At 44.1% G+C, this 27241-nt stretch overlaps 1 protein-coding gene across 15 annotated transcripts in view; it reads left to right on the forward strand.

Annotated features, from left to right (window-relative positions):
• The window catches only part of PECAM1 (platelet and endothelial cell adhesion molecule 1), a 73946-nt gene extending 48541 nt beyond the window's left edge, over positions 1 to 25405 (forward strand). For 2 of the 15 annotated variants that reach the window (XM_019494212.1, XM_014601871.3), the window contains 4 exons: positions 2031 to 2099; positions 6187 to 6243; positions 17905 to 17927; positions 24095 to 25405. In XM_019494212.1, the coding sequence (XP_019349757.1) occupies positions 2031 to 2099; positions 6187 to 6243; positions 17905 to 17927; positions 24095 to 24124 (179 nt within the window). In that variant the 3' untranslated portion in view covers positions 24125 to 25405. Of the gene's footprint in view, positions 1 to 2030; positions 2100 to 6186; positions 6244 to 17904; positions 17928 to 18790; positions 19896 to 20507; positions 20563 to 24094 lie in introns of those variants that run through there. The other 13 variants (XM_014601872.3, XM_019494214.2, XM_014601876.3 and 10 more) reach the window with 13 other exon arrangements.
• The last annotated feature ends 1836 nt before the right edge of the window (positions 25406 to 27241 follow it).

The raw sequence follows: 27241 nt of genomic DNA on the forward strand, positions 1-27241 counted from the left end.
TTTTATTAGGCCAACTAAATAGTTGGAAAAATTGTTCTTTGCAAGCTTTTGGGTACAAACACCCTTCTTCAGGCATAGGGGAAGTCTGCCTGATGCTTTGTGTACTCTCCTGGGTAGAATAGAAGCCAATACACAAAATGCAGGTCTGTGAAAATGCAGTGAGCATGGCAGTGAGCATCAGAGGGAATGGGAGACAATTGGTGTGAGACAGTTGGGTGGGGAAGAAAAAAGGGGAATGTTGAACTGGTGATAGAATGTAGCTGGTTAAATGCAGGTGGGTTACCTGGGGTTATCGGATGTTAGGCAGATTATAATGTGCTGTAAGTACCCTGTCTGTATTTAGTCCATGATTTTTTGTATCCAGTAGATTTATGAAGTGAAGTTCATAGGCTTGTTTACAAAAGGTGTTTTGTAAATTCCCCTTGAGAACTGAGAGTTCGAGGAGAGAGAGAGTAGTTGTCTTGTGAGAAGTGTGCACCCAGAGGTAATTGGGTATTTTTGTCTTTTGTATTTTCAGTGTGCATTCATTCTGGTGCGCAGTTGTTGTTTGGTTTCTCCTACATATTTTCCATCACAGCATTTACTGCACTGGATGAGATATATTACACTTTTGGAGATGCAGGTGTAAGATTCAAGGAATGGTGATGGTTCTGTTGTGGGGTGTAGTTATTGTGGGAGTGGTGGAGATGTGTTGGCAGGTTCTACATTTTTTCCCCAGCATGGTCTGGAGCCATTCAGTTTGGTTTGGGCCATAGGAAGTTTGCTTCTGGTGATGAAGTTGGCAAGGTTCAGTGCTTATTTAAAGGCTTGGATGGGTGGTTTCTGTTCTGCTCAGGAGAACACACAGGGTAGATCTTGGGTTCCTTTTAAATTCCAAACATGATCTCTGACTTAAAAGGTTAGAGACCACCGGTGTAGACGGTTGGGCTTCAGACTAATTATTATGTCTGTGAGTGGTCCACAAACCACAGTTTGGAGATTATTGGTTTATGGAGAAAACTTAAGTATCTAATTTGACTATGCTGATCGCAAGCTGATGGTTGGATGTCCATCAGGAGATGTTCTAAAGATAGGTAGAGATCTTAGCTCATATAGAAGGGGATGAGCCTGCAGTGGGAAAGCAGATCTGTGAATGAGATTTACAAAAGGTAGCAGAGTGGGGATGAGGAGGCTCTTCTGAAGAAATACTAAAGGAGTGATTGGGGAGTTTAGTGGGGAACCAGGATCAGGCAATCACAAAAGCTGAAGACAAGATTTCAAACACAGGAGAATAGTTGAAGGTAGTTAAGAGGAGGATAGACTACTGGCTTTGAACTGTGACCTCAGAAAAGATTATTAAAGTCTTCTAAATTTCTAGTTGAGTGCAGCGTCTAGGGTGGGACAGGAAGAAACAAACCTCAGAGGAGAAGGCAGTAGTTGTAGAGAGCTTTCATTGAGCTTAGGGATAAAAGAGAGAAGGGAGGCTGGCAGTAGGTAGGGGAGGGTGTTGGGGGTAGCCTGGGTATGAGGAACCAGAAAGAGGTCTAAGTGGAAGCAAGAGAGCATTGGATCACTGAGGAGAGCAATGAGAACTTTTGTTTCAGTGTCTGAGGTCAAGGAGAAAGTAATGAAAGGAGGGGGAGAAAGAAAGAAAGAAGCTGGGAGGGAGAGTGGGAGAGCAAGAACGAGCATGACCATAGTTGGAGCTGGAATATGCACTCAGGGGACTATCAGAAAATCCTCATTTGCACTGCGCCATTTTTCAGATTGCAAATAACAGGCATGTGTTTCAGGCATGACCCGGTGTTGTCCAGGTCATGCAGTTTTAGGAAGTCTACTAGCACCAAACTCCTGCACTCACGGAGGGCTGGGGCCCAGTTATGGATCATCCTAACAGATTTAGTCACCAGAATAACTCAGGACCTGATCCTGTGCCCATTAAAGTCCACGGGCATTGGCTGTTGATTTTCACTGGAGGCAAGATCAGGTCCACAGCCAGTATGGAGTATGCAGTGCTACAAAGAACCATCTTCTTGCTATCTTTGGGGCAGGACCTGAGCACAAGATTACTGAGGTGGAGTATACTGAAGTTGAAGTGTCAACGCCTGATCCTCACAGAGGTAACTAACTGCCCTGTCCAGCGATGTTTTCAGAGTAACTACAGGAATGCTGCTGTTCCCGCTGATCTGCTGTTGTCTTCAAAGGGAACAGGCCCAGGTCCAATATGCATGCACAATTGTTCTGTGATTATAGCTCTCATTGAACCAGGGGCTATATGGACAGCAGGAGGGCATCTGTTACCAGGGCCAGTAAAGGCTTTTCCCATTTCCCAATCTTTTCTTGTGTATCCACCCAGCCTTTGTACATAAGATCTTTGGAGTGCAGTGTTACCAGGTGGCACAGAAGGCAACCTGCTGTTAAGTCTGCATTATGTACGTTCAAAACTCACTGGGGAGCACTGAACTATCCTTTTTAGTTTAACTGGGTGGGCTCAGCCTGTGAAACCAACAGGAAGGTTTCCAAGACCCAGGGTGGGACTGTGGGCTATCCACTCTCTCAGAGGTTGGAGAGAACAGGGGAGTGCAAGATGGAGGAAGCCATCCAGTCTAAATGTGGAGGAAAATGGGGAAGAACCCAAAGGAGTTCTGAAATCTGCAGGACAGAGTATGGAAAGTGACCTGGCAACAAGCGCTGCCTGTTGTTGCAGGCATACCATGGCAGCAGTAGCCAGAACTGTTAGCACAGAGCTAAGATGTGTCTAGTCACATTTCCTAACCTCTAAGGAAATGTTGGATTCTAGTCCCAAAGGTAGAGTATGCAGCTTAATCACTTTATCTCACCCCAAGAATCCCAGTCTCCTCAAACTCCTTGGCCAGAAAATTGTCAGAATGAACATGAAAGTGAGTAAGAGTGAATAAAATCCATGGGACACATGAAGCCATGTCCCAGACTTCAGCCATGACTCAGAATTCACTGACCCATTCTTTCTGGAAGGGACCCCAGTTTATTTCGTGGGCTGAAGCCAGGCTTTTTCAGTTAGCAGTACAAGGGCTTGGTTGTGTGGATGTGCCATCTCTGAGCTTGGCAGCAAAAAGCAGTCTGGCAGCTGACTCTTCACTTCCTATGCCCTCACTCCTCTGACATGCTGCTCCATCCACCCCTGGGGCTCCTCTGCCTGTTTCCCAACCATGCTGCCTATTTATCTTTTGTAAGTGGTGCACCTGGAGCCATTGTATGGGATTTTAGAATATGTTCTGTAGTTCTGTCAAGTCCTGTCACATACTCAACTCATGCCCCATGCATGATTACAGCTTAGGATATTGTTAGAAGTACTGTCTATCAGATGATATCTTCTTTGGGTTCAAGACAGATCCCTAAGGAGAGCCCCTGCGTCCTAGCCAGCCTCTCTCACAATAATACAGATGAATGTCCCAGGCAGGGTGTAAGGTCCAGTCTGCACTACACAAATTATCATCTTAACTGGACCCTCTTAAACTGCACTCTTTCAAATGACAGGTTAAATACGTTGCTTGCAGCCATGGTCCCAACACGACAAGTGTTTATATGTTACTTTCCAAAGCATTGAGATGCTGCTATGAAATCAGGCTGAGTATTGTGCCAAAGAGTAATTCTGCTCTGTGCTGCACAAAATGATGAAAATGGGATAAAATTATTTCTCAGGAAAAAGAGGAGTAAAATCAGCTTTAGATGCCTGCAGCAGCTTCTCGCACTTACATACATAGCTTTTGGCCCCTGAGGTCCCATTGATGCTTTCATCATGTTGATGTATATATTTTGCTTCAAATCATAGTATTCTTCCTTGGTGCTCTGTTATCATCACAACAAATATGAGTGAACTCCTTAAGAATCCTCTGAGTTAGCCTGGGAATTCCTCTGGCTTTCTCTGCTTTCTGCATGCAGACAAAGCAGACATCACAAACCTAGCTTTACATTCTATACCCAGTGCATGCAGTCCTCATCCAGCCAGCAGCATTCAACACTGGCAGTGTCTGTGGAGTGGGCCATTTTTTAATCCAGGCAATTAATTTTCCTTTCACAGTCTGCTGTTTTAATTTCTTTAAAAAACAAAAGCAAAGGGTCTGACCCTGCAAGATGGTAAACACTCTCAATTTCCCTTCACTGTATTGGCATCCCAAGTGCTTATTAATCTGTGCAAGCTTTTGGGTACATGCTTTAAATTATTAGCTACTGCACGTTCATCTGTCCTGTAACCGCTGTCATCAGTGGCACATTTCCTGCTGACCACAAGGGGAGCAGGGTCAATTTATATTGAAAAATTAAGGTATAAAAATAACTTTGGAGCCCTTTTGGGGTTTAGGAATAGTTAAATAATAGAATGATCTAATGTAGCCTATTGGCCTTAGAGAGCCATTTAAATTTGATCTTGCTCTGTTTCTTCAAGCCAAATCAGTACTGGCTGCTAACATTTTTTTTCGAACATACTACAGCTGTGGGATTCCTTTCTACACTGACTTCCTTTCTACCATTGCTAAAAACCAAAGGTGTTATCAGTGGTGACAAACTCTCCAGAAGAGAAGCTAATAAAGACAAAGTCTAACTGCTTAATTTTTACCCCATTTGTAAATTGAGAATATCTTTCTTTGTGAAGAATTTTGAGATAGAAGCGGGTAGACAAGGCAGGTACTTTTGCGGGGTTGGAGCTGCTTGCTGGTTTGGCATTTAAAGAAATACTGATGGTAGGGAATAGTTTGAATGAAACTTTAAGGAGAGACTATGCTTCACAAAAAATATAGTGCATATCTTTTCTAAATTTATGTATGTGAAATTGCTGTTCAGTGAGTCAGGGCTTTATTGTTAATACAAGGAAAAACAAAGGCCAAAGCTAAAATACTGTCAGGAAATATCCCTAAAAGGAGAAGTGAGAAACTGCTATCATGCCTGAGTAAGCACGGGCCCCTCCTTTTACATTTATAAACAGTTAGTCATCAGCACTGTGCAGTCGCTGGGAACAAACTGGCATATTACCTGAATCCTTTTTGCTGGCATGTCTGCTCAGAGTTGGGACAGGAGCGACTAGCAGAAGGCTAACCAAAAAAAGGTCATGAGCAATTATATGAAATCAAGATCAACTTGAATTGAAATAATCAAATCATCCAGAGGCCTAATCCCGGTCCCGGTAGGAGTCTACACTGAATCAGTGGGAATTGATGCAAGTTTGTAACGTACTAACAGGCCATTTCTGACGCATGTCAGTTGGCAGGGCTCCTATGGCCTTTCTTGGTGTATCAACCACATGTAACAGCAGACTGTGAAATCAGGAGATTATTAGAGGATCTTCAGACTGTTACTCAAGGAAGGTTTATAACAGATCAGTGCTATTGAGAAGTGTGATTAGGTGCTTGCTGAAGTCTAGATCCTTGCCAATGAAATCAATAGGAGTCTTGTATTCAGCTTTAGCACCTGTCGTCCCTTGAGTCTAAAGCACGTGTACCATAAGTATTTAAAATTAATTCAAATGTGACAATGTGTTTCAGTTGGGCATGAAACACTGAAATCCTATTTAACAATACAGTACAATATCCTGATATTCTTAGTTTGACTGCAGAGAAGTAGCCACGTTTTTCATTTTCAACCATTTAATGGGCTTGTGGCTAAAACATGAGATTGAGCACAGCGCTTCTAGCTCTATAACAAACATGCGGCATGACCTTAGAAAAGTCACTTGACTTTTCTGTTCTTCAGAAATTATGAAAAAAATAACAGGCCTTCAAGGTGTTGGGTCCCAAAACAAACAAAATGTAATTAGTGTTTTTAAATTGCTTTGAGATCCTTCAGCAAAAAGCTTCTGAGTGTATCCACTCCACTGAGTTAGATGCATGCCATCTAAATTACAGCGTGGCTTGCCCGGTGAATATGGGACGAGCCAAGCCACATGTACAACTCTGTCATAGGTATGTATGTGTCAAAATCAAGTTTAGGATGGAAAATTAATTTTAATCTTGAAAATTAATTTGAATAATGGAGAGAGAATGCATCTCTATAACATAGCCATCTGGACTGGATGGGGAGTTTGCCTGCCTTTTCATACTGATGTCCAATGGCACATTGCTGCTTATAAAACTGTTTCCTCTAAAAGTACAACGCTATGTTCTGCTTGTTTAAGGAACTTTTTATAAAGCAAACAAAAAAGAAAAGAAATTGATTCTGTGCCAATACGTTTTCCAGCTCCTGTACAGAAGGGGACTGAACCAGTTTATAGCGAAATCAGAAAAGCTAACAATGGTAAGTAAGCTAGCAAAAAACTAACTACATGAAGGAAGTTTGAAAGCATTTTGTATAAAAAGATCAGGGGGATAGGTCTGTGAGTTTAGAAGTAATTGGTGTAAAAGTGAAACATGGAGACCTTATAGAAACATCCTAAATAGCAGCTAAAAAAACGTAACTGTTAAACTCCATAGCTCCCTCGTACTTCCTGGAGAGTAATGATCTTAATAGGGGGAGAATAACACCTAGAACATCTGCTCCATTAATCCATTTATACTGTATTTGACAAATACATCTGCTTCAGCTATCTGAATCTGAATTTGAGCTTCCTCCAAATTATGGGGTTTAGGATGATCTTTTCTGAGTCAGGCTCCTCTCCCACTGGGAATCCTTTGACTTCCCAGGTTTTTTTTCTTGCTGGCACGCCTTTTAGATGCTCTAGAATATTACTTATTTCTGGGAATTTCTTCTAGGTGACATAAAATATTACATATTTCTGGGCATTTCTTCTCCTGTCTCCATGACGGTTATTTAAAACATAAATAACCCCAGAACACATTGGTATTTGAAGCAAAATTATCACATTTGTGACAATACAATCAGAACACCGTCCAAACTGGGGACGCCAATTATTGCCTTCTCCCAGATCTGGAAGGCAACAAAAATTCTTCTCTATACCTGGATCTCAGCAGCTCTCTTTCTGCCAGTTGCTATCTATAGTTGCTCCAGTGGTACTGAGTTTCCAGAGACTGTGAGTCTTGATGCTTCCTGTGAGTTTGTCAAAGACTAAGTAAGAGCGGATATCCTTCCATCTCCTTTGTATCAAGGAGTCTCCATTTGTAAATGTCAGGGCTGTTAGCCAGTCAGCTTTTATTTTTCCTCACCATGTGGCTTTGGTGGATTTCACACTTTATTTCTTTTCTCATGTTTGCTTTGCTGATTTTCCATTTTTATCTGGGATTTCTTCCCCCTTCCTGCAGAGGATTTCCATACTTCTATAGAATCTTCCATTTGAGGATCTCATGGTACTTTACAAACATTACTTCATTTTCCCCTGTGAGGAACAGTCAAGGTCATTTTTATCTGCATTTTACAGCTGAGTAAATAGAGAGATTAGGTAATTTGCTGATGGTCCCACCAGTTGGACCATGGAAAAGCTGAAACTAGAGACCAGGGATCCCAATTTGTTGCTCAACTCCTAACCTATGTTCCCTGCTCACAATCTTTCTTTCCCAGAAATGAAAAATAGCTGTTAAACCAAAAACCAGCATTGGGTACTTGACATGGAACAGCCCTTGCAGCAGTGTATGGAATATGCTGCATGTTTTGGACCACAACGCAGTGCCCATTGAAACTGAGGGAAAGTCTCTCACTGAATTCAGGTTTTGGATATGGCCCTTACTGAGATGCATAAACAGAATGTGTACTTCTGATTTTCATTGTGCCCAAGTGGGAAAGCCAGAAGTATTATGCCTTTCATGATGCCTTTCCTCTCCCAGAATGGAAAGTGCCTCATGGACTGGAAAGACCCTTTGCAAGATCAAATTCATCAGCTCAAGTGTGCTAGAGGGTGGTTTTATTCAAGGCTTTTATAAAACTATATTTATTGTAAAGCAGGAAGTGCAGTGAAATGAGATTCGATTGAAAGTCTAGGTTGAATTAGACAGCTATATGCAAGCACCCCTTAATCTTACAATCCACCTGCTCCTTTATGCCTAACATACTACAAATCCAGTTATTTTTGGAAATGTAATAACAGTGTATTGTTTTAATCACATCTGTTTTTCCTGACTGATACACAGGAAAAGTGTTTCAAATAGATAAGCAGGACATCACACGGGTGTACAATAGTTTTGGATGGCTACATTACATATCTGAATATAATAGTTACTTTATTTATGGAGTGTCTGCATGATACCAGTATAGCACAGCAAGGAATTGGGATTTGGGGTTCATCGAGAACCAGAGCATCCACAACAGTTCAGACTGATGAATGCTTTAAAACCTAATCCTGCAAGATACTGGGGACCTCAAAGAAAGAGCTGGGGACCCTTGACCTTCTTATCATTATGCGGTTGTATGGCACTTTGACACTCTTGATAGGTAGATGTCCTTAAGTGGATTGTATTTTCTTGTACCAGTTACCTGGGTCACAGTAGCATTGTATCATCTATCTAGTGCTTTGCTAACACTTTCTCTGCCTGTCATTCTTGCTCTACCTCCCTCACACTGGTACGGCACAGTCTATAGCCTGATCCCTGTGGAACAACTGGGCAGACACAGCCAAAGGGTTTGTCTCCATTAGAAAGTTACTGTAGATTCTGGAAGCATGTAAATAAAGTGGAGTAGCTACCCGGAAATAACTCCATTCATGAGTACTTATTCTTGAAGATGAGTGCCTTGTTCCTGTTTAGCTGAATCCACTTTTGAAAGAGGAGAAGGACCTTTACAAAGTGGATTACAGTGAACAGGAACAAGGATAAGGACCTCCATACATGAACCTATTTCCTAATGTCTCCACGGACCAGAAGCCGTGATTTTCATGAACATTAAGGCCCCTCTTAATTGCTCAGGCAATAAGTGTAAATTATACTCCCTAGTGCAGAGGTTGTCAACTGGGGGTATGCATACCCCTGGGGGTACTTGGGAAGGCCCCAGGGGGTATATGGCGTGGCACTGTGCGCCACCGCCAAGTGCCACTGCCACACTGCTTCATGTTTGGCTGCTGGGGGGACCCCCCTGCTCATCGACTGGCCCCCAGTGGACCTTCCTCTCCCCTCTCACTTCCCCCCGCTTCACATCCAGAAGGGGGTACCCACCAGGAGTGGTACCCACCAGAAGGGGTACTCTCCTCAAAGAAGGTTGAAAACCCCTGCCCTAGTGTAATGCATAGACAGGTGATAGACAGAGGCTGCTGTTCTGACTTCTGCTGTCTTCTCCCTTTATAAAGTTTTCCCTTTTCTCTGTGGTTTGGAATTATCTGCTCCTTTTCTGTTTCTGTAGCTGACCATGATAAGGCCTCCTTCTCTACTGCACGGGTTCCCTAGGACTGAGCACTGTGCAGGGCTTGTGGCTGCTGGAAAGATTAAATGGGCCCAGACTGTAAAAACTCAGATCTGCATTTCAAACTCACTAAAACACGTTTGGTTTTGGATCCGGGGTTTGGTAGAGAAAAGAGGCCAGTTGTGAAATTCAGCTCTGATCCAGCCCATCAAAGTTTAGGATCAAATAGTAAAACAGCAGAAGACTGTAATTTGTCCAGCTGGACTCTAGATTTCCACTGTACAGCATTCAGCTATTTCATAGAATTAGGCCTGGAAGGGACCTCGGAAGATCACTGAGTCCAGCCCCCTGCCGCAGGGGCAGGAAGTCAGCTAGGTGTCCAAACATTTCTTAAAGGAGTCCAGAGTAGGTGCTTGCACCACCTCTGAGGGAGTCTATTCCAGGCCTCGGGGCTTGGATAGTAAAGAATTTTTTCCTTATGGTTTTGGAGGAGTTTGTGACTCTTTGACCTTGTCATCCCTTGGGGCACTCTGACATTGCCCCAGGTCCTGATGTACTTATAGGCAGCTACCAGGTCACCCCTGAGCCTGTGCTTTTCCAGGGTGAAGAGTCCCATGTTCTCTTGCCCTCTGATCGTGTGTGTGGCTCTCCTCTGGATTCGCTCAAGCTTTTCCACATCCTTTTTAAATTGCGGAGCCCAGAATTGGATGCAGTACTCCAGCTGGGGCCTCACCAAAGCCAAGTACAGTAGAAGGATGACATCCTGAGATTTACTTGAGAAGCATCTATGGATGCAAGCTAGAGTTTTGTTCTCTTTACCAGCTGCTGATGTTCATCTTGTGGTCAGTCATGACCCCAAGTCCCTTTCAGCCACAGAAAAGAACCACCAACCACAAAGGGACTTGCACCCCCAATCTATTTATCCAAAGGCAGACACCTTACCCATTAGGCCACACAGTCAGGGATAGCAAAGTGGAACAAAGCTGGTAGTACATTCATCTTGGCTTCAGGAACAGCTGGTAGAAGTGAAATTGCCAGTGTTAATTTAATTTTTAAAAAGCTGACTTGAAATGTCCAGGAAAATGACCCCAGGGATTAGTGTAAAACATTTTTAAATGTATCAAATATTCACTCAAGTAACTAGATTTCAAGGCTTTGTGGAAAATGCCTAAAACTAAGGCTCAGCCATCAGTAGACCTAAAATCATTTGCACCTTTGGATGGCACTTCTGGGAAGGCTTCTTTGAATGCCCCTTCAACCACTGTTTCTGCAATCGCAGATTTAGTATAATAAGGGGCCTCTGGCAGGAGGAAGGAAAGCACTATGAATTACTCCATGATCCAAATCTTTGGGAACGGTTTCATTGCAAAAGGAAAAGAGGGTCAGGGAAGATTCAGCAACAGATTCAGCTCAGCCCCACAGTATCCACCTTGCGGCCCTTATGTTTTTCAGGACACTCGGGAGTAATGATAGGTAATGGATATGTGCATTTCTGTTCCTCCTGCAGATGCTTTGCCTTCACCCTGAGGATCTGATCCAAAGATGATGGGAGGCTCCCTGCTGGCTTTTATAAGGCATTGGATCAGACCCTTGGTGGCATCGCAGAGCTCATTGTGATACTGTAGCCTTGGGGCTCCTGTCTGCTTTCTATTTTTAATTCTTCTTTGGGAAAAGGGAAATCTAGTGAACATAATACACATAACACACAGCCAGTCTCAGTGTCACTTACACTGGAAAAACGAATCCGTCACTTAGAGGCAGTTGCAGCGGCGAGACAGGAAGTCCAAAGAATCCTGTTGCAACTGACAATGCACTGGAAAAACAAATATACCCTAGTGGAAGGAGACATGAGAAATCCCCACTGAACTGAGCACTTTGGAACCAGCTATTAGAGAGTGGCTGCAGTGATCAGGAAATTTGCTTTACTGTTTTTCTGCACCCAGACCCCAGCTTCAACACCTCAGTACTCAGCTGGGATTTCTCATTAGAGCTGGGAAAAACCTTGACAGCAGGGAAGTTCACTTGGTTTGGAAACTTCCTGGCACACTCCGAAGTTTGGCTAAGGTGAGCTGTGTTTTGAGCAGCTCATGTGGAATAACGTGGAACCACCTGTAGTATGAGCCCATGCAAGTCCTTAACAGATCTGGCTCTGGCTCAGCAGGTAAAAGATTTGGACCTCATGCCTGGATCCAGACTATCATTACACTGTGAGGCATTAAGATCCACATTTTGTAGTATTTGACTCGAGTTTCAGCCAAACATCAGGCAAAGCTTGGTAGTTTCAGCAGCATCTCTAAATGCACAGTTTCAGGGTTCATTGGGACTGACGATTTAAAACAAAGTGCATGTGAACCCATAGGTAATGTCACCTTAATGCTTCTGCTAAGCTCCGTTGTACTTCTGCTACCAGTGCAATAGAGTGGCTGCAAATTTACTTTGCTTTAAATGAGATCAAATTTGACCTAAGAGTTGTACCCTGTTCTCATCTATGTTTCGCACTCATGCCCGATCTATGATTGAATTCAGCCGTAGCCCTTGACTGTTGACTTAGAAATCTCCCCTTAAGCCTGTAGGGACTTGCAAATTCTTAAATTCCACATATTCTTATGTGGGTAATAGCAGCCAAAGCCACACAGAGCTGGCATTTGTGCTGTAAGGCCAGTTCAGTCTTTGGTTCCTGTATGCAGATGTATTCATGCAGCCTGATGCCATTCAGAATGAACAACAGGAACATACGTCCCTATGGGCTATGCCTGGGAGTACCACCATGTAGCGCACTCTGCGCACCTGCTTCCACCCTGCTGTGCCACATCCCAGAAATGGGGTAGAAAAGCATATCCCAGAAAGGTGCCAAGCACCTGGGGTGCTGGGCAGATACTCGGTGGTGCTCTAGAGCAGTTGCATTGCCTCATTTTGGAGAGCTGGTGCAGGGAGTGGGAGTGAGCGAGCAGGGGGTGTTTCATAGCAGCGCTCTTGGTCATGGTACAGAAGCAACATAGACACACTGTTAGAAACCTGTAAAAGCAGGCCAGCTTCTGAATACTCAGGAGCCATCTTAGTAATCACTCACTTTGAACTTCAGGCTCACTTCTCTAGTGCCTGTTACAGAGAATACATAGCCCCTTCTTCACCACTGTTCCACATGACCCCTGCTCCATATCTAGGATGTCACCGCATCTTCCCCTGCCTCTCTTACTGGGAGAGAGCTCTGCCTGTCTCCTTTGAACTGCTAGCATCCCCCCAGCCAACAATTAAATCTGGCTTCACTCAGAAACAAAAAGCTCTGTATATATATTCAATAGTTAAAACGGGAAAAATTGTAAAGCATTAACATCTTGGCATATGGTATATGAAAAGCACCATCTAGCCAGATTAGTTAGTGTAGTATAAACAACTCTACTTTAGTTACAGAATATTTGCTTATTTGCCTGGCTCATAACACTGCAGAAATCACTTGGCTTCTAACAGCCAAAACAATCCCTGGCACCTCAGAGGCAGTGTATGTTATTCCATGGCTGGGGATCTGCCATTTACATAGCAATCCAATTAGCTATTACCCGTATGATTTTGATCTTGTGTGATACAGTCATGAAAAAATGGAAGGTGCATTGTTGTCATGTATGACCTAGTAGCTTTTGATTAGCAAACATCCCTGCGCGGGCTGGGCCCCAATCCCGCCCTCGTCGCCATGGGCAGCGGTGATTCCGATCCCATTCTGGCCGCCATGGGCTAGCCGGACCTGTCTTCGGTGCACACGGGCTGTGGCCAGCAGCCCGGGCACGCGGGGCGGGAGAGAACCGCGGGGCAGTTTGGTACGCGTGAGCTAGAGTTAGTCACGGAGGCGTAATGGTTGATTGAAAAGATTGTTTACTTAAACCCAAAGATGGTATTGGTGTAGGCTGGACAGGTTTCCAGGCACAGCTCCCGCTTGAACCCTCGTTGGAGGACTCTGACAAATCGATTGCTCCCACGGAGTTTGCTAGGCTCCGCGGGTCCGGTTAAGTTGGGTTCGAAAAGTTTCCCCAGAGTTATTCAGGCTCTGCGGATCCGATAAGTTTTCCCTGGAGTTTGCTAGGCTCCGCGGGTCCGGTTACAGGAAAGGGATACGTCTGGGATTGCGCTCGGCGACGGGGAGAGGTGAGAAGCGAAAGCTCCGTAGACTCGGTTCTGTTGCCTCTTTTGCCTACTTAGGGGAGGCGCGCCGGGTCCGCGAGGGTCCGCAGCGCTTGGAGATTTTCACACACAATCTCTCTCGTCCTCCCTCCTCCGACTTGGGCGGAAGCTACCCAAGCCTTATGTACGGCTAGCAAGCCAATTGCTAGCCGCCACGTGTGCCTATATTAGGAATGGGCCAATAACGTGGTGCGGATCCTAATACAAATGGCAGGAGCTTCTTTACAGCGTGTATCACTACGATGCAAAAGAGATGCACCCTGCAAAGAAGCTGTAATCTGGCGGGAAATCCCCCGTTGCACCAGAGTTCTCTCTTGCAGCAGAGAACTCTACCGTGCAAAGAAAGCGACAAATTGACGGGAAATAATTTAGCGGTGCCGAAGCGCGCACACAAACAAAAATCACAACTTTGGGTTGTGACAATCCCTTCATTTGAAGTTTGGGAAATGTACAAAATTTATAATTTCCTCCTTCCTGGTAGCACAATACACAGTAACTAAGGATTAGAATGTAATTTGTTTCATCAATCATATGGATGGTTTTGTCCATTTCAAATTGGGCTTTGATCTAGCTGAGGATAAATGGCATTATTGTTTTGCACTGTTAATACTTGAGCACGCAAAAAGCTTTTGTGTATTTTCCAAGCAAGTTTTGATTTGCTTTTTATTAAACTGGATATGCATATTGGGCCCAACTTTATACTGGAATCAGTGGAGTTGCACTGGCAAGCTGGGTCACTCAAGGCGTTTCTACACATGTAGGTATGCACACCTAAACTTAATGCACCTTTGTTTATGGCATGTTAAGGCGATTCAGGTGCACATCTACACATAGATGCACTAATGTGCATTAAGATGCATTAAATTTAGGATGGCATAGCTAAGTCTTATTAGTGCACGTGTAGCCGCGCTAATGCACATTAAGAGTCTATATGTGGGTTAATGCAATTTAGCTATGCCATCTTAGCCATGCTTGGTACTTGCTTTAAGCAGGTATCAAGTTTAGGTGGGATTAGCCTAAAATTGCCATTTTTAAGGCACATTAAGGGCATGTACGTGTGGATACATGCCCTTAATGCACCTTAGAAATGGCAAATTTAGGCTAATCCTGGTTAAAAGGGCCATGTAGACAAACCCTCAGCTCCTTTGTAGGACTCCTTTTGTAAGACTAGACAGTTCTTAATGCAGAGTCTCTTATTACAGAACTCTTAGCATATGAATGGATAGTTCATGCTGGTATTTATTCTGTATTCTAGACCAGGGCAGACAAAATATGGCCTGCAGGCCAGATCCGGCCTGCCAAGCACTTTCATCCAGCGTGCAAAGGCCCCCCAACAAATTGTGCCCTGCCGAGCCTTTCCACCCACAAGGCTGGGAGTGAGGTGCCCATGTGTACATGCAGCCCCAAAAACGTACTATATTGCTTCACTCCTACCTTTGTGGGCAGAAGGGTCTGGTGGGCCAATGTGCAGCTTCTGTGCAGGGCTGCTGCTGCTGCAGTCCCCAGGACCTGCTCGCTTCCCCAGTCTCCTGCTGGCTCCGGGCAGCAGGTAGGGAAGCAGCAGGGGTGGGGCTGCAGCTGGGAGGGAGCCTGGAGCATGGGGCTGGGGCAGGTGGCAGGGTGGAGCCTGTGCCCAGGGAAACAGGGGGCAGCGACAGCACGGAGCTGGGGTGGGTAGTGTGTGGGTGTGGGGGGGGGACCCCCCCATGCACTTCCCATGGTGCACAGCCCCAGCAGATGGTAGCAGCAGCAGGTGGGGCACAGATCCAGCCAGCGCTGCACATTGCAGCAAGCGGCACAGCCTCCTCGTGGCTGCCTGTATTGCCAGCACTTCCTGCCGCTGCACTCGCACAGCAGGGAGGGAAGTGCAGCACTGGAGAGCAGCCTCAGGTCTGAGCTAGCTGCCTGCCTTGCCCCACAGGGGAAGGCTCCTGGGGCTTCCCTCACCTGCAGCACAGCCCCTGTGGGGAAGGCAGCCAGCTCCAGAGCCTGAGGCTTCTCTCCAGCACTGCACATCCCCAGCAGGGAAGGCACCTGGCTCCAGCATGTGGGGCTTCCCACCCTGCTGTGCAAGTGCAGGGGCTGCACCTGAGTGGTGGGGAGCACCGGCGATAAAGGCAGCTGTGCAGAGGCAGACACTTGCACCTGAGCGCCCCACCTGCCGCTGGGGTTCAGCTACCATGGGGGGAGTGTGGGAGGTCCAGACCCCCCCAACCTCCCTCACACCCACACCTTATCCCCACAATCCCCCACATATATGCAACCCCCCAATATACCCTACGCCCCCCACACACAACCACACCCCCTTCAAACTCCCCCTACACCTCCCCCACATCCTACCACACACCAACTCCCACCCCTCCCCACCCCACCCCACCATACACACACCACACGCGCACACCCTCTCCCCACCATAGACAAAACTAAGAATTTATTTTTTAGTTATTATGCACCCCCCTCTGTATTCACTACACGTAGACAAATCGTGACAAAAAATATATTTTGTAATAAACTTAAAACATGTTATAGTAGGTGTTTGACTTTTAGTGTATGATTTGATTTTTTTCTGGTTCTAAGATGGCAACCCCCCCCCCCAAAAGGAGTATTTCCAGTGGCAAAGGTCAGAGGTTAGGGGGGTGGGACTTCCAGTCCCAAAATTATGACAAGGGGCGTGGCTACTTATGCAGCCCTTGACAGGTCACCAAAGCTCATTAAGCAGCCCTCCACCCAAAATAATTGCCCGCCCCTGTTCTAGACTCAGATATAGTCCATGGATGCACTGAAGAGCACAGTGCTGTTTCACAAAAGGCAGAATCATAATTCTAATGTAATAGAAATGCTGATAATAGAAACCGGATGTACTTAACTGTGCACAAAGGATGTGAAGGGTGTAATGAGGAAGAAGAGAAAGGAATTCATTAGCACGGTATCTACACAATACAAATTTGATTAACAGGATAAAAGTGATCAAAGGTGAATTTACATTGGATAGTGAAGGAACTTCTTAAGAGAAGCTTACAAACCTGTTCATTAGCCATAACAATAGCAGTTATCATTTGCATAGTGTCTTTCAATTAAGGACCTCAAAGCACTTTTCCAATCTTAATTAAATAAGTATCATGCTCCTGGGGCAGATCATAAGTACTGACAATGGGGTAGCACAACTCTGCACTGCCAGTACAGTGGAGGGCACAACTCCATCCTGCTGCTGCAGCCCCATGCCCACTGCTGGCACAGAAATTGCACCACTGTGGCTATCCCCACTGCTGCCAGGCCCTTGCTCCAGCCAGGCTGCAGCTCTGTGCCTTGTGGCCCACTTTTGGTACAGAAATGTGGGGCTGGCCTCCCAATGAGTTGTCTGCGGGGCAGATTATTATATGTCACTTTAAAAATGGGTAAATGGAGACACAAAGAAATTAAGTGGCTTGTCCAGGTTCGCATGGTGCTTTGGTACAAGAGACCCGATTAACAGAGTTCTGACCCCCAAGCCTTTTCTCTGAATGCCAGATTCACTTCTCTCGACTCAACCACTCCACATTGGGTTTAATTATGCACGTAGGGTTTACATTTCAGTCATTCAGGCTGCCCTAAAAATAAACACAAGGAGCTTGATCCAAAGCCAAATGCAGAAACTCCCATTGACTTCACTGGGCAATTGGATCAGGCCCAGGAATCCTTTAAAGCTCAGATGTCTTTTGGTACCTTTCTCCTCACTTATACATTATTTCCCCATTCCTTCTCTCCCTGGCATCTGTGTATCAGAGTCAAATGGGCAACTGGTGCCTCCTGAATCTGGTGGGGGCACCCACAGATGCCACTGGCAGTGGTGGAGGCAGAGCTGGTGAGCTCCCACAGACGCCGTCAGCGGTGAGGGCAGAACTGGCGAGCTCCTGCAGATGCCACTGGTGGCATTGGCAGTGGCCCTGTCGGGGAGGCATGTCAAGCACCCGCAGACACCACCAGCAGTGTCAGCGGTAGGATGACCCTATCGGGGGGGCATGTGCCCCTCCCCACCATGTCCTCTCTACCAGTCACCTGTGCATTAGAGACCATCTAGATGTGCAAATAGGAGCACATCACGCATAACAGCTTGTATGTAGAGGGAAATTCTTCCTTGTGCAACTAGTCCTTGGTCTCGCTGGATAAAATGTTTCATCAGGCAGACATCTACCTCGTTTTGGAGTACTCATGGAGTTGGGGGCTCCTGTCTTGCTGCGTAGTCTGCAGTCAGCAGAATAGATGAACATATGCTTGCATTTTATTGAAGTCAGCCTTTGAAATCAACAGGTACTGATCACATGCTTAAATTAGACACCTGCCTAGGTACTTTACTGAATTAGAAGTCTGAAAATTCGCTTTCTAGCCCCCCAGCTAGCAAGTATGTACCATTGCAAAATACTGGATACAGTGCAAATTACCTTAATTTAAGCATCTAATTTATTTGCACATAAAGTTTGTCATGCTGAAAGATGGCATTCTTCTAAGCTCTCTTTTGTTTTCCAGATTCTGGGGAAAACAGATACTCTGTAAGTATATCTGTTTTGTTTTTTTAAATTTAAATAGAAATTGGAAAAATGTATTAGGTTAAATGTTTGACTAGTAAAATTAGCATCCCAGAGCACTTACTTGCTTTTAACCTCATAACGCTTTGTTGGATACATACAAGCAAGATTTTCTGCACTTTATTCCTATATTGGTTGGCATTAAAGGTCATATGAAGGACCTGATATTGCGAAAGCTAGTACGGGGCATGGATGGCACTCTCCAAAAGGATGCATTAAACCGCCAGGCTGGTTTTACTTAGAGGCACCAGCCATCAGTCTGACAGGGCAGGCCCAACACTTTCTGCATTTACTTTTATCCAATGTATTAGAAAAAAAGGTTGACTGAAAGGATGCTTGGCAGGATGTGTGATATTCTAAGGATGTATTAATGGAAAGCAAATTTTGACCCAATTTTGTCACTTATTCTCATCCAGTCAGAGATTAGAAGCAACACAGTCCGACTTCAGAGCTCAGTCAAGTTAACCATTTGTGGTTCAAATCTTGTGCATGATCCTTTGGTGAATAGTTTGAACACCAAGCCAATTTGCAAGAGAAAGTCAATTTGCAGAGAAAACAAGAGGCTAAATGCCTTGAATGAGGGATTGCTCAGCTCTGCTAAACTGCGAGAAGCAAAGAGCCTGCCCTTCAGAGGTGTGGAAGTTACTGTTATTTATAGAATACCACCCACAGTGTCTACAGGGCACTGTTCAATCATGTGATGGCTATTAAGTATTGTTATTAATACTGTTATTGTGCTGACACCTGATATCTGCTGGGCACAGGGGAGACAGACAGGTCAATGCAGTCCCTGCTCTGAACTGTTTATAATGTTGATTATTTTTCAGATGAGAAACTCATAGTAAAATGCACCTGCCTTCATGAGAGTGTAAAGTTGCACAAAGACAGGAGGATCATATCAGGAGGTCAGGTTGTGAGTTAATTTGACCTCAGGAAAAAGGTGTTCTGACAGAAAACTCATGAAAAGTGTGAAGACAGAAACTGAGGCAGATGTCGGTGAGAAACACAGGGATCCAGTCACCTGCTGACTTAAAGCAAGATAATGAGATCCCTAGAAAGCAGGTGCTAGTACTACATAGCTCCCTCCTCCAGCCTTGCCTTGAATGATCTCAGTCATTGGCAAGGTCAGCACCATGACCTCAGTTACTTGCGTCCCCAAGCAGAAGCCCAAGGGGAAAGAAGAAGTCTGTTTGCATAGATAAAATGCTAGCCCAACTCCAAATGAGAGCTAGCGTGTTTATTTTCCTGCTGCTTGATGTGACTCAAAAGCATTTACTTAAAAAGAATTCAAGAAAATAAGAAACTCATAAATAATAATCACAATGGCACTGTCTGCACCAGCTGACGACAGACATTTGAGGTCCGAAAGGGCTGCTCCCTCCATCAGCACTTGCATCCACATGGGAAACAAAAGAAACCCTCAACATTGTTTACAGTCGCGGAAGAGCAGAGAAGGTCACAGAGTCTGTTTGAGTAAATAGGCATGTTTTAGTGGCCAAATGGGGTTTTTCATGGCTTTGTCTCTTCTAACTTAAAGGCTGGGCTTTTGTTTTTGATCTTAGCTTCTAAAATTAAATCAAGCCAAGCTGTCCTCCCTGTTACACCAATCAGACCCCAGGATTTCACTAGGGGAGAATACAGCTCTTTTCTGTCAGGCTCTAGGGTGAAGGTGATTGGGACCAAGGAAGACAGACTGTCCCTTCTCAGCACTCTGCATTGTCTTTTGGAGACCAACTTTATTTTTGGGGGAGCCCTTGGGACCTCAAGAGGAGATTTGGGGTGGGCAAGGCATGCAGGATGGGGCACTTTGTTTGCAACTTATCAGCAACTTCAACATAGTTGAATGGGGATGCTAAACACAATCCGGCTGCTAGCATGAACTGAGCTCTTGCAGTATGCAGCTAACACATGTATTTTCCAGGTCTATCAGGATCCAGAGGGAGTTTGTCACAGGTCAAAACAGAGAATTCACAAGCAGCCCCTGGGTTCTTTCTCCACCTCTGTCACTAACTTAATTGAGTAATCACTAACCGTAATCGAGTTTCACACTCTGTTTCACAAATGGGCAAGCTGAATTTAGTATCTCGCTCATTGGAGTGCTTAGTCTTTTCATTGATTCAAGTTTACAAAGCACTTCTTGCTCTTTGGATAAAAGATACTATCGCTGGGCAAAACATAAGCACTTTGGGATTGTTTTGGGGACTGTTTTTCCTCATTTACCAATAAGGAGACCTGAAGGCACGACAGAGCTGTGTCATGGGGCTGTTTTTACTTTCTGAATATCATACAATTTCTAAAAACACCATGTAAACCATTTTGGATATAATTAATTCGGCTCTGAGATCTTGCTATCTCCTGGCATGCTCCATGTGAGGAGGAGCTGGTTTCAGGCTGATGTTTTCCTTGTCTTACCTACTACATAAAGGTAGATGGACTTCCACAAATGTTAATTTGTTAGAAATACCTTAAAGAAAAGTCTGCTTTCCAGCTAGTTGTGCATCTTACCTGAGTTTTTCCAGAGGTCGTCTCATGGTTGTTCCACAGTCCACAGATTCCTGGTAGCGGGACTGAAGTGTGCCAGCAAAATTAACATCGTAGAGTGAGTAAGAGGCTTCTCAGAAAATGGCTCTAGTACAATGCATGAGACCATGCTGGTAACCTTGACACATTCATTTAGCATATAGAACATTTCCATTATTAAGCATCCCTTGTGCAGCTAAATACTTTAACGGCTCCTGCTTAAATAATTGAATTGCTGTTCCTTCTGCATACGTGGTAAACTCCCTTCCCCCAATTCTGATTTATCCAGACCTAGGGGATCAATCCTCAGTGAAGTTCTTGGTTAAAAGCAGGCCTTGCATCATTCACTGCTGAGGAGTGAGCTTGAATGTCTTTGTGCTTTCTCCAGAGAAGTGATATAGTGTGAGGATCAGAACAGTAAATTTGCTCATAAATTTTCCTTTTGCCTCTCAATTCTGTTAGGCAACATAAGAGCAGAGAAAAGGCAAAGAGAGTCTTCTGTTCTCATTTTTTGGTGGTACTTTTTCTCTGGAGCTTATTTTTACCAAGTGCTGTGCTTTGACTTACCTCAGAAGTACAGATCATCTGAGTGCGAATCAATCATCAAAAGGAAAAGGCTCCTAGTAACTTAAGTGACTTGACTTTCTTCCACAGATAGCTTTCTCCTGTAGAAAACAGAGGAAATGCTTGTACACAGTGCTTGTACTGCAGTTAGAGGCCCATGGTGTTTGCCTGCTCTCTTTGGGGCATCTTAATTAAATCAAATAAAACAGTTTCAGAACAGGTGGCAGGTTACCAGACTACGGGTGTGTGTCCAAGGATGGATCTTGAACATTCGTTACCTGCCATTATCAAAGAGATAACACCACAATGATATATGGAGTGGGACAGATGGCAATAAGGAACATTGGAGGGGAGCCCTATTTGTAGTCTTGTTATCAGGGGGTCAGGGGGCACAAACAGCCCTTTCGACTTCCATAACAGTAGTGAGTAGGCAAGATTGGATCCTTAGTGCCTGCTTTCTATTTTGAATTCAAACAGCAATGTATATCCCATGTTTCAAATAAACTTTATTCAAACATGATATTCTCCAAGAAAATCTTAAGGCAAAGCATGGTTTTCATGCACTCTCTTCCACACCCATCCTCTACCTCTACGTAATTGTTAGAATAAGTATAAACCAGGCATGGAAACTGTGAAGACCTCTGCAGTCTGTGCAGTGTGAGAGGATGATGAACATGAGGTCAAGGTTTTAATAAATAAACAGAACATTAACCACCTGGGTGACATTATACAGATTCCCAGAAAGACGTTGTCATGAACTTTAGTCAAAGATGACAGTGTATTAGACAGATGCTTTACCAGCCAAAGTCTGAATTATTTAAATTGCATTGTGGTCAGATGCAGGGATGTTCCAGATCTAATTTTTGGGGGTTTCTTGTCACTTCCCTGGTTCTTGTCAGCTTCAGGATTTTGGATCTCAAGTTCTGTCTATAGGTTTGAAAAGTAAATGGGGATCATTGGGGTTTTTTTGTTGTTGTTGGTTTTTTTTTTTTACCCTAAAATCAGCTTGGAAGTGTCTGGAGTAAATTAGTTGAATTACTCAGAAAGGAACTGGGAGGAGGTTTCCTTCCTGAAATCAGAGCTGGCAATCTTTCTAAGTTATTTAATGGTCTTAGTTTCTGAAAACATATTGAAGGAAATATCTTAACAATGAGATAGCCACTTCGCCAAATACTAATTTGGTATTGTGTTGAATGTACTGTAGCAGTACATTCTGACTTCATGGTCCCCTCTCCCATCATTTTGACTTGTTTGTTTGTTTTATTTTGCCCCGGTGGTAAATGTGGACAGATAGCTTCACGCAGGACACAGTGTACTTTCAGGTGTACATTTGTATAAATGCAAAATGTACCTTCTGGGGGACAAACAATCTCCTATTCTCCACCTACTTGGAGAAATCTTTGGCTCTTAACACATTGTCTGTACCCAACTGATCTGAAGTCATCCCGTAAACTCAGTGTGAAACGGGGATCTCTTTGCCAACAGTACAGTGCAGCCACCTCTGAGGTGGGACATGGCATCCACTTAACTGCATGCAGTAGTGCTACACAATAGCTTAAGGCAGGAAATGAAGATGAATGGTGTGTCCAGTCAGAAATGTTGGGGAAATTCTAGGCTGTCAGGATGTGAAGGGCAAAGTGATCCTGTGAAATAAATACAGGTTAGAAACCAGAAGTTCTTGAAGGCTAATTCCAGTTTTTGCCCCTGACTCCCAGAGAACTCGCATAGGGCTAGATCCACAAAGGGAATCAGGCACTTCAGTGCTGCCAAATTAAGCAATTAGGTTACAGGTCACCATGTCATCCTCAGCAGTGGATTTTTTGAGAAGGGAGACTAGCTCAGGGGTCAGTAACCCCCGGCACGCGTGCTGAGCGTGGCACGCAAAGCCATTTTGCGTGGCACACCGTGGCCAGCCCGGGCACTAAGCAGCTGCTGCCGGCCATGGAGCCCAGGCTGCTCCCAGCAGGCGGCTGGGAGGCTGCAAGCCCTGCTGCAAGCAGACTGGGCTCTGTGGGCTGGCTGCAGCCAGGAGGCTGCAAACAGCTGCTTCAGGCTCTGAAATGTCAGCACTCCAGCACCTTCCAAGGTAGACATTGTAGTTTTTTCAGCACTCCGGCCAAAAAACATTATCTACCCCTGGAGTAGCTTATATACCTTATTCCTGGGTTGAGGGTTGGAATCCCCCAGTGGAGTAAAATGCTTCCCTCCAGCCTGGAATTCAAGGTATGTGTGTGCAGCACATTGCTGAGCTGTGCAGACATACCCAAGCTAGCCTGTGTATCAGAAGCATTGAACCTGTGCTAACATACCCAGCCAGGAAGTGCCCAGAGAAGGGTGGAACTTATGACAACTTACCCCCACCCCGCCCCTATTTTATGAACATTTCCTATTGGCTCGCTGAAGCCGCTACCCCGATCAGCATGCTGGTTGCTGTGGTTTCTATTCTGAGACACCACCCCATCCATTGTATGCAGCACTTAGCACCTGACTCAGGGCTGTGCTTGCTGCTTGGTCACAAGCCACCTAAAATTTGGCACTGCAGTATTCTGCATTGTGACACCCCCCCCCCCCCCCCAAATCCTTTTATAGATCCAGCACTTGAGCTAAGATATTAAAATTTGAGGGTTTAAAGTTAGGCAACTGATTGTATATCTGTGTGATATACTTGTGAAGAAGTGGGCTGATTTTCAGAGGTGTGGAACAGTTCCTCCCCACCCTCACCATCCCTCATTTGACCTTAGTGCTCAGTGCAACTGAAAATCTGGTTGCGTATTTACAAGTGAGGGCCCAAAAATATATGGACACAATTGTATTTTTTGCCGTCACAATTTCTTAAGTGTACACAATCAGGCTTGATATTTGTCAGTCTTGATCTCCTACTTTTGTCATTCCCTCTCCTTCTGATGGGTAATGCCATGATTAACTCAGTGCTTTGTGGGTCTTGTTGTTACCATAAATTAAATATTTAAGCAGATTTTGTTCATCTAAGAAGGAAGGAAGGTTGAATATATGTTCACAAGGGTATTTTTTTCTCTTTTTCCCAACAGAAAATTGGAAGTTGTCCTGATGCCACTTAGAATAGCCATCTCGAATATCAACTGCTGGGAGAAAAACACAAAACCAAACCCAAGATGGAAGATGTTGCATCTGTTTCAAAAAACTCTGTGACACTTATTTAAGTATTTGCCAGGCTCTTACTTTTCAATGTTCGTTTCCTCAGGGTGAACAATAGAGATGTTCCTAAAGCACTGAATTAAAAATTTGCAAATAAAAGTGCTAATGGGAAAATGCCTATGGTGACCAACAGCTTGAGTCCCCCTCTTCAATTTCTTCCACTAAACAGTTTTATTTCTCTCATTTCTGTTTTATCCTGCCATGGGGAATGGGAGTAGAAGTGCAGCAGAATAAGGTTGTGTCTACAGTGCAGTTACTGCTGTGACTACAATGTGGGGTGCAGATACATGAGCTAGCTTCAAGAAGCAGTTAGGTTGTGGCTGCTGGAAGCTCTGCCAACATGGGTTTTACAGGCTGTTTTGAGCTGCAGGGGACAGACTACTACTGGTAGCCACACCAACTCTTTTATCACTGTCTGTGCTACGTGGTAATTGCAGCACTCTAAATGTATCCTGAAATATGGGCTCTTTTAAAACTTGGATATCCATACTGAGATTCAGAACTTCACCAAGTACACACATCAGTAGAGATGCAAGTTTTGGGGGTTTTTTCATTAAATTCGTTCCCCTAGCTAAAAGCGTGTGGATCAGTTTGCCATATTGATTCTTTTTTGAAAGAATTCCTGACAGATGGCAGTCCAGTGACACAAAATATAATCACAAACTAAAAGCCCCAGAAGCTGAAGTTCTGTCAGAATGTAAATTTGTCCCCAATCTCGCACTCTGTTCCTTTGTTCCAAACCAGATTTAATTATGGGATCTAGATCTAGGTAAGAAGGTTGTCATTTTAAATGGCAAATAATCTTTAAAAAGTTAAACCAAAAAAAGGAACCTAGTTATTCATACAGAGAAATTACAAGGATTTATATATACAGAGATATATATATATATGTGCTAACTGCTTTAAGCATTGCATTGAAGGCTCTGAGGCATCTCCTTTCAAAGGAAAGAAAGGGTTTTTTTGGCCCCCCCCCGCCCCTTGCCAGTCTAAAACTATTCTGTTTCTTACAGACTAGTATTTTTTTTTATTTATTTTTTCCCTAAATAAAACATTTAAACTTTTCACAGATGATTTTTTAGCATACTTCTGTTGGCAAATGTATATACTAGCATCCCACCAACCATAAAAAATGTTACCACAGTGAATTTGAGAAGGTATTTTAATAAAGAAATCTTTGAACTTAACTTTGCATCAAAACCTTGGGTGTTTTTCTTACTGGCTAATTATATCAAAAATATCTATAAAGATCATTATTAGTGATCACTTCCATTGTGATGCAGATGTACGTAGTTATTGAATAGGAATATAATATCTCTGCCTCAAGCAACTCTAGAGACATGCCCCTACTGTTCTAAACCAGTTTAATCTCAAATCAGTGTTTCATACTAGCCAAACTGAGAAATGTTAAGAACCATTGTAAGTTGTCCTACATTCAGACTAAAATGGTTCTGAGGTACATTAGCTAAAAGGAACATATTAGTTAAAGAGCTCTTTGGTACTTTGGTATGGTTCTCTGCACAGCTCCCAGAACTGGTGGACTCCGAGATATTTCAAAATCCTGTACCATGGAGCAGCAGTGGGTGCATCTATTCATCTGTCTCACGTGTCTGTGTCCACAGACAGCCTGAATTGATTTAGATCAAACTTGCCTTTTACCCTACTGGAGGGCTTGTCCGCTCCAACCAGTTCTTGGAATGCCGGTAGACTGCTTCAAGTACTTTTGTCTGTGTTTCAAAACCATGTTGGGGCATTAGATCAGTGAACTTGTTCTGTAGCGAAGACAAAGCTAATGGGCCCATGCTGTAAACAAGAGGCTGTTCTGCATGATGAGTTCAATGTCCTGTTATATAGAATAGGATTTCCGATGCCAAGCAAGCCTCATTAGCTGTTAAACTGAACACTTGGGAAAGCTTCTTACGTTTGTTATTGAAACAATGCCCAGATTTGCTGAATACTTAGACAATAAGTTATTACAAAAATTGCCAACTTAGTTCTTCACAGTTCTATCAATTCACCAAGATTCGCTCAGCAAATATACAAGTGTTCTGTTAACTGTTCACCTTTGCTGGAGGGGGGAGAGGAAGGGGAGAAAGGGCAAGGGGGAAAGGGGATCTTTTGAGTCTATCACTCACAAATACAGTAGAACAAAAAAAAAAAAAGCAGGTGCATGTGATTGATAAGGAAATGATTGATTTAATTTTTCTAAAGAATTAATTTAAAAAAAATCCTGTGGCTTGGCAAAATTATTCCTGAGTAGTTTTGTCTCTGTGTGCATCTAGTGTTGGCCTCTCTCATGGGGTTGCTTGTCCTTTGAATTAAAAAACCTTTTCCTGTGTATGTCTCTTATGTGCTGCAGGTGCACCCCATCTGGACCTGATGTGGAGGGCATTTTGGTACCAGAGACTAATACATAGAGAAAGAGGAAGTAGAGGGGCCAACTAGATGTCTCTAGGGGGTAGCAATGGCTAGAAGAATCTGCATTTTTTCATCCTAATAAATCTGTCCTGCCACATGGTTGGGAAGCAGATAGTAGCCCCCGTTCCCACTCTGTCCCACACCTGCTTGAACAGGTATCTTAAAATGGTGTCATAGGTATCAAATACATACTAAGGAAAAAAGAGAAAATGTCTTTTATTCCAAAGGGAAAATCTCATGAAAGGTCTGACCTGACAGCCATTGAAGTCCACAAATGTTTTGTTGTTCACTTGGCTGAGGTTAGGTTGAGCCCTTGTGTCTCCAGAAAGGCTAAGTGGCATCAAGGCTTTTCCTGGAATTCATAGATTCGTAGATGTTAGGGTCGGAAGGGACCTCAATAGATCATTGAGTCCGACCCCCTGCATAGGCAGGAAAGAGTGCTGGGTCTAGATGACCCCAGCTAGATACTCGTCTAACCTCCTCTTGAAGACCCCCAGGGTAGGGGAGAGCACCACCTCCCTTGGGAGCCCGTTCCAGACCCTGGCCACTCGAACTGTGAAGAAGTTCTTCCTAATGTCTAGTCTAAATCTGCTCTCTGCTAGCTT

The sequence above is a fragment of the Alligator mississippiensis genome, chromosome 8 (assembly GCF_030867095.1).
Source record: "Alligator mississippiensis isolate rAllMis1 chromosome 8, rAllMis1, whole genome shotgun sequence".
Taxonomy (NCBI): domain Eukaryota; kingdom Metazoa; phylum Chordata; order Crocodylia; family Alligatoridae; genus Alligator; species Alligator mississippiensis.